This window comes from Chelonoidis abingdonii, chromosome 1, assembly GCF_003597395.2.
Source record: "Chelonoidis abingdonii isolate Lonesome George chromosome 1, CheloAbing_2.0, whole genome shotgun sequence".
In the NCBI taxonomy this organism is placed as follows: domain Eukaryota; kingdom Metazoa; phylum Chordata; order Testudines; family Testudinidae; genus Chelonoidis; species Chelonoidis abingdonii.
The window spans coordinates 143,314,102-143,321,217 of record NC_133769.1 but is presented as its reverse complement, the minus strand read 5'-3'; the positions used below and the strand labels follow the sequence as shown (position 1 = coordinate 143,321,217).

The 7,116-nt window shown below is 45.7% G+C and overlaps 1 protein-coding gene across 1 annotated transcript; it reads left to right on the top strand.

Moving 5' to 3' along the window:
* The first annotated feature begins 3,436 nt into the window (after positions 1 to 3,436).
* Positions 3,437 to 6,345, top strand: LOC116823830 (C-type lectin domain family 4 member D-like). Its single transcript, XM_032778695.2, has 5 exons — positions 3,437 to 3,607; positions 4,218 to 4,290; positions 4,936 to 5,087; positions 5,340 to 5,473; positions 5,817 to 6,345. The coding sequence occupies exons 1-5, from the start codon at positions 3,437 to 3,439 to the stop codon at positions 5,965 to 5,967; spliced, it is 681 nt and encodes a 226-aa protein (XP_032634586.2). The 3' UTR covers positions 5,968 to 6,345.
* Positions 6,346 to 7,116: the final 771 nt, after the last annotated feature.

The following is a 7,116-nucleotide window of genomic DNA, read 5'->3' as shown; positions in this document are numbered from 1 at the left end:
GAGCTAGGATTCATGATGTGATGGAGAGACTGCCGAGATTCATCAAGCCCTCAGATCGCTACCCCTTCCTGCTTCTCCATGTGGGCATCAATGATACTGCCAAGAATGACCCTGTGCATATCACTGCAGACTACGTGGCTCTGGGAAGAAGGATAAAGGAGTTTGAGGCCCAAGTAGTGATCTCATACATCCTCACTGTGGAAGGAAATGAGTCAGGTAGAGACCATCAAATCGAAGTCAACGAATGGCTACACAGATGGTGTCGGAGAGAAGGCTTTAGATTCTTTGACCATGGGATGTTGTTCCAGGAAGAAGGATTGCTAGGCAGAGATGGGCTCCACCTAACGAAGAGAGGGAAGAGCATCTTCACAAGCAAATGGGCTAATCTAGTGAGGCGGGCTTTAAACTAGGTTCACTGGGGGAAGGAGACCAAAGCCCTGATGTAAGTGGGGAAGTGGGATATCAGGAGGAAGCACAAGCAGGAAAGGGCAAGAGGGGAGGACTCCTGCCTCATACTAAGAAAGCAGGATGATCAGTGAATTATCTTAAGTACCTATAGACAAATGCAAAAAGCCTGGGAAACAAGTAGGGAGAGCTGGAAATCCTGGCACAGTCAAAGAATTGTGATGTGATTGGAATAACAGAGACTTGGTGGGATAACTCACATGACTGCCACCACTGAGAACAGCCTAGCTCCATCCTTTCTAGAACCCCACTTCAGGTAATTGAAAGCTGCTATCATATCCCCTCTCACTCTTCTCGTCTGCAGACTAAGTAAACCCAGTTCCCCCAGCCTCTCCTCATAAGTCAAGTGCCCCAGCCCCCTAATCATTTTCATTGCCCTCCACTGGACTCTGTCCAATTTGTTCACTTCCTTTCTGTAGTGGAGGGCCCAAAACTGGATGCAGTACTCCAGATGTGGCCTCTCCAGTGCCAAATAGAGGAGAATAATCACTTCCCCTGATCTGCTGGCAATGCTCCTACTAATGCAGCCCAATATGCCATTAGCCTTCTTGGCAACAAGAGCAAACTGTTGACTCATATCCAGCTTCTGGTCCACTGTAATCCCCTGGCCTTTTCTTCAGAACTGCCTCTTAGCCAGTAGGTCCCCATCCTGTAGCTATGCATGGGATTCTTCTGTTTTAAGTGCAGGACTCTCCATCTATCTTTGTTGAACCTCATTAGATTTCTTTTAGCCCAATCCTCCAATTTGTCTAGGTCACTCTGGACCCTATCCCTACCCTCCAGTGTATCTAACTCTCCTCCCATCTTAGCGCCATCCATGAACTTGCTCAGAGTGCAATCCATCCCATCATCCAGATCATTAATGAAGATGTTGAACAAAACCAGCCCTAGGACAGACCCCTTAGGCACTCCGCTTGATACTGGCTGCCAAGTAGACATTGAGCCGTTGATCACTACCCATTGAGCCCGACGATCTAGCCAGCTTTCTATCCACCATGCCCCTCAAACACTTAACCTCAGTCCCAAATACCTGTGATTGGAATATTTGCTCACTATAGGGGCTGGAGTTGGGAAGTTTGGCTTGGAATTTGAGCTTCATCAGAGAGGTCTTCACCAAGAGTTCTAATTTGGTCCTGTCACTAAGAACATTTAAACTCTTGACTAAGGGTTGATATTTGGTCTCTGCATGAAGTTTTTCATTCAGCTGCTCACACCTAGAAGGCAGGGCTAATGTCAGCAGAACTGACTGTTTTGGGGGTCAGGGGGGTCTTTGCCTTTAGCACCTCCAGAGAAGAGCATGCCACAGAGTGCACCCCAGAAACCCACCTGGCGATTCCTGTGGTTGGTCTCAGCACTTTTGCTGTTGCTGTGTGTCTCTCTCCTCATTGCCCTCATTGGTAAGTATATACTGGCTGATTATCCAAGAGGGAGAGGAATTGTTTGAGGAGGATGCCTGAGAGAGGAGATCTGGGAATAGAGGGGATAAAATTAAGCAAAGAGGGAAATATCCTGCTGGACAATCAGGAAACAAATTCCCAGCAGAGGTGTTTGTTAGACTGTGGAACAGTCTCCTCGAAGACAGGGTGGGAGCCCAAACATTTGGGCCTGGAGAAAGCCCTGAAGAATATATTGTTGGGAACAGTCCTTGTTTGGCTGGCAAAGGGGGAAGGGTGAGTGGATGGACAAGATTAGAAATGGGGAGCAAGCAATACGGTCACTTGAGAAAAGTATGTCTGGAATATGAGGGAAGGATTTGGCAGTGGGAGGAGGTGGGTGGTAAATGTCCAGAGGATGAGGGATGTTAACTAGCAATGGTAGGGTGTGAGATGCTCAGAAGGATCAGGGGAAAATATCTGGAGCTGTATCAGGACACCAGTTCTAATCCAACTCTATGTCATGTAGACTGGATGAGTTGAGGAATCAGGGAATGGGGTTGTGAGCCTTTCCCTTCCCTTCTAGAGCATCAGTTCTAATCCAGCTCCAACTTCTGGCGTCCAGGTGACCCAAACGGATTGGAGGAGGGATACACAGCCTTTCAGCTCCAGGATACTGGTTCCAATTTGGCTTCAGTTCAGGCAGACTGGATGGCTCAGGGGGAATGAGATACAGAGCCTTTTGCATCTGAGGCACCAGTTCCGAAGTAATTCCTAATCTCTTATAATTTTTTTTGCTTATGATCCAAATAGCTTTAAATATGTCTAGAGCATTTGTCCTCAGTGAGGACATCATCCTCATTACCAGTCCTGCAAGGTGCTCTGCACCATCAGCTCACTGACTTCAGTAGGAATTGGGGGTGCACAGCACATCAGAGGATACGGTCACATATCTATGGAGAGATCAACTAGTCTATTTTTAAGCTTCAACTTTTGTTTTAAATGGAATGTATCTTTCTGCTCACTGAGACAGCTCGATTAACTCCAACCTACCATAACATTTGGGCTATAACTAACCATGAGACATTTCTGTTGTAACCCCTAGACGGCTGCTTCTCCATTAGATCACTCAATGCATTTCTTAAGCTACTTCACCTTCTACACGCTCCTTTCAACTAGCATCACTTCAAGAAGTGGAAATCAGGTGTCTAAATACATTAGTAGCCCATATCAGGCTTAGTCATAAAGTTAGCAAAAAAGAGTATCTTATTTGTCAAGAACAAAAACAAATATAATCTAACATGGAATTGAAAGCATTAAAGAAAAAGTTTTATGCACAGAAACCACTCATCTTAGTTTATCTGTGTAAGTCTGTCTTGAGCTTCTTAATTATTTACAGATATACAGGCAGATTGTGCTGTGACCTGTCTGTGTCTGGTGTCACTGCTCAGCTCCAACCCCTGTTGTTGGGTTACTGGGAGGGCTTGTGGAGGAATCTCTCTCCTCCAGAGCCCACCACAATCTACCTATGAGAGGAGCTTCTGAGACACACCAAACTGAGCTCCCTTCAGCCTCTTCAGGTTCCCTCCTCAGGTTCAATGAGTTACCCCAGCTCTCCAGGCAAGTCTAGCCAGACCTTCTGTCTCCCCCCAACACACCCTCCAACTCATGGTTCCTTTGACAGCCCTGTCACCATTCCCAGACGTCTCTTTCTTGATCCACTCTCCAACATCACCTTGACCAACTCCCAAGAAGCTCCACAAACCCCGGTGATGTCACCAGCCTTGGGAGTTCTTTCACAGGGAATTGTGGGGAAAAGCAAGAGATTTCGCTCTGCTTTAATCTCTCTAACTATAGTCAATTCTAGAGGCAGAGTTGCTTCCCGGCAAATAGGCATTGGTGTGTGGCCTCAGAGTTCTGAAAGAGGCATTTGCCTGAATGCTGTTTCTGACCACACCAGTTTCAGGAGTCCTGTCAATAAATAAGTTACAACAAGAAAATACCCAGACTCCACTGATTTTCTGACACGTGCTACTGTTTGGATGAGGGGTACAAGTATTAATAACCTGTTGCCTAGCCACATTCACCCTTATATTTCCCCTTTGGAGTCAGACACTCTTCTTGTCATACTGACCAAGATCCGTTGGCTTATTCTGGTCAACCAGTATATCTGGTCCCCACTGCCAGCACTGATATGAAGAGAGCTGAGCTCAGCTGCCCTGTTGTCTGACTTGGACGCTTACAAAGGGGTAGTCACATTGAGACAGTCTATGGCCAGGAGATGAAGAAATCAGGTTGCACCTAGGCAGGAGAGAAGCAAGGTATAGTTGGATCCATTCTCTTTTTTTCCTCTCTTGTTTTCCATTTACTCTACTCAAGGGAACTGGAGGCTGTGAAGAGCCCCAGAGTTCTGCAGAGTGGCGTTGTGTCCTGGGGAGAGCTGAGGTGAAAGGTTAGTAACACTGAAAGAGAGAGAGGGAGGGAAGGATTAACCCAGCATCATCATTCTGGGTTAGGGGCCTAATACACACCCAGCTCTGGATCAACAGGGGGCCGGAGGGACTGATGTATGGGGGAGAGGATGGGAACAAAATGAAGTCTGTACAGATTGACTGAGTGAGGGCTAAAAGGAGAAATAGCGACATTCTACAAGTTCAGGCAGGGAGTGAACAACAACGAGAGGGAGGGGTTAGCTGACTGTGATCACAGGAGGAAGGGATAAAGGGGAGCGAAAGAAGCTCATTTCAGGATGGGGATGAGGAAACATTCCCTATCTGTGAGGGCCTATTAGACTATTGACGAGTCTTCCCAAGGAAAAGATTGAACATTAACTGAGTCATTTTGCCTTTTTGTAGATGTCAGCTAACAAATGTTAGGCTACAATGGGTTTATTGACCATCTAAGCTAACATGTTCTAACACATCTTCTAGCCTAGTCTGGACAAAGTTCCAGAACTGGAGAAGTCAAAGCCTGATGGAATAAACTATAGGGAACAATCCGGCATTGTCTCCAGAGAATAAGAAAGAGGCAGATTAGTAGGGATTTTCCATCTCTCATTATTACGAGTTCTTCTCCTTGACTTTCTCTTCCCTCACAGGGCAGGTCTGGACATGCTGTCCCATGGGCTGGAAGCACTTCCAGTCCAGCTGCTACTACTTCTCTAGAGACCTCATGAACTGGGGTGACAGTGAGACAAACTGCACAGGGATGGGCTCCCACTTGGTGCTGATCAACACAGGAACTGAGCAGGTAACTCTCTGGGGATTATACTCTTTGGGGAGCCGAGCATTCAGATCTTTAGAAGACCCCCTCCACCCGTGGAATTTGGGGTCTATTGAAGATGAGCTGGGAATTCAGTCTCCTTATTCATTCAATCTTGGGATTTCTCAGCCATCATCTTCTCTCTCATGCGCGCACGCACACATGTGCTCCAGGGACTCTTGCCCACTACTGTCATCTCAATGACTGAATGTGGGCAATTAATTTGTAATTTTTATTCAGGATTTCATTTTCAATTGGACAAAGAGAACTCTTACGTTCATCTCAGACAGGAGTTACTATGTCGGTCTGACAGGTCAGGCAGAGGAAGGCCAGTGGCGCTGGGTGGATCAGACTCCATATAATGAGACTGCAGCGTGAGTATCTCCTGTGATGGAGACCAGTTACTGTCTTCTCCTTAGTCCCACAGGTTAACATACAGTGTAATGGACATGCAAAGGGGTGAGGGTTGTGGGAAGAACAAAGGAATTCTAGTCGTATTGTAGCTGCAAGTGCTTCTTGTCTAGTAAAGAGAAGATTTGTTGGGGGAACATGAGCAGATTTTATAAATCCCTTTCAAGGAAACAGTGTAGAGCCTAGTAGGAGAATCTTTCAGGTTAACTAAAGGGTTTAATTTGCTCCCTTCTTTCATCCGCACCTGTTAGAAGTTGTTCAACACTTAAAACTCATACTAATATGTATCTCACACCTTTCTTACAGATTCTGGAGACAAAATGAACCTAGTAATGGCAACATGGAGAACTGTGCTGTCATGCATATAGAGACAAAGGCAAATAGGAAGAATTGGAATGATATTCCGTGTTCCACTGAAGTGCATAGAGTTTGTGAAACTGCTGCAACAAGTTTTTGAGGAAAGAAACCCCATCCAGGATGTGAAGCCAGAAAGAGAGAAGAGAGCCCATCCCTGGCTAGACGCAGCTGAGAAAGATATCTGATTGGAGGGTTTGGTTCAGATGTAAGACTTGTGCTGTAATTATGGAGTGGGAGGTTACTGTGTTCAATGGTTCAAACTCACCCATATGCACAAAAAAATTTTGAAAAAAAAAAGGTAAAATGTTCAGAAGTGGAAAAGAGGTAATTTTCAGCAGAACTCTGTTTATGATGTCACAAAGGTGGACTATGCCAGCACTCAACATTTCTGGAGGACCTGGGTTGCTAAGGGCAGGGCCCAGCGGCTTTGGCCTTGAAAGAGTTGAAGAGAGAGTTACTATTAACGATTAACCCACTCAGTGCTGCTAAAGTTAATAACATCCCTTGTAAATTCATCGCTTCCAGGGTGCTAACGTGTCAGTCCCTGTGGAGGTCAGTGCTGTAAATGGGGAGTGTCTCATCCTGTTGCTGCAGTCCTTGCAACTGCGGTTTCAAATGGGTGTTTCAGTTTTCAGGATAACGATGCATAAACCAAACCCAAACTTCAGAGCTGCTGCTGTTTCATTCTCACTGGGAACAATGGGAAAGGGACACATTTTATAATTGTTACATGAAAAGACCTTTGTGCGACTGCAGGTCAGCAGAATTTAAGCCCAGAAGTAAGATGTCTCTATGCCATAAATCCAGCTGCATCCAGCGTTGTTGTCCTATAACCCAGTTCCAACATAGGCTACGTCTTCACTACCCGCCGTATCAGCGTGGTTCCTGAATCATACTAATGTTTGGACTACCCAAAGCTTTAGGTCTGGCTAAGGACATAGTTAAGATCCCATTGACATGCGAAGGCCAGAACTGTCCTTAAACTGTGTTGGGAGACAACCATGTTGTAAATAGGTCCTCAACGTAGCTGTAGTTAATGCAGATGAGACCTCAGAAGTGAAACTGAATAGTTATTGTTCCGATAACTCTTTGTGAAAAAGATGTGGCTGCATGAACAGGCCAGCAAGCACAAATCTCTGTAGAGCTGCAGACTGGGACATTTGTGATTCATAATTCATATTTAACAATCCTAAATAATTACCTTGGGGGATGTCTTCACTGCAGAGTTTACCTGGGTGTGGGAAGCCAG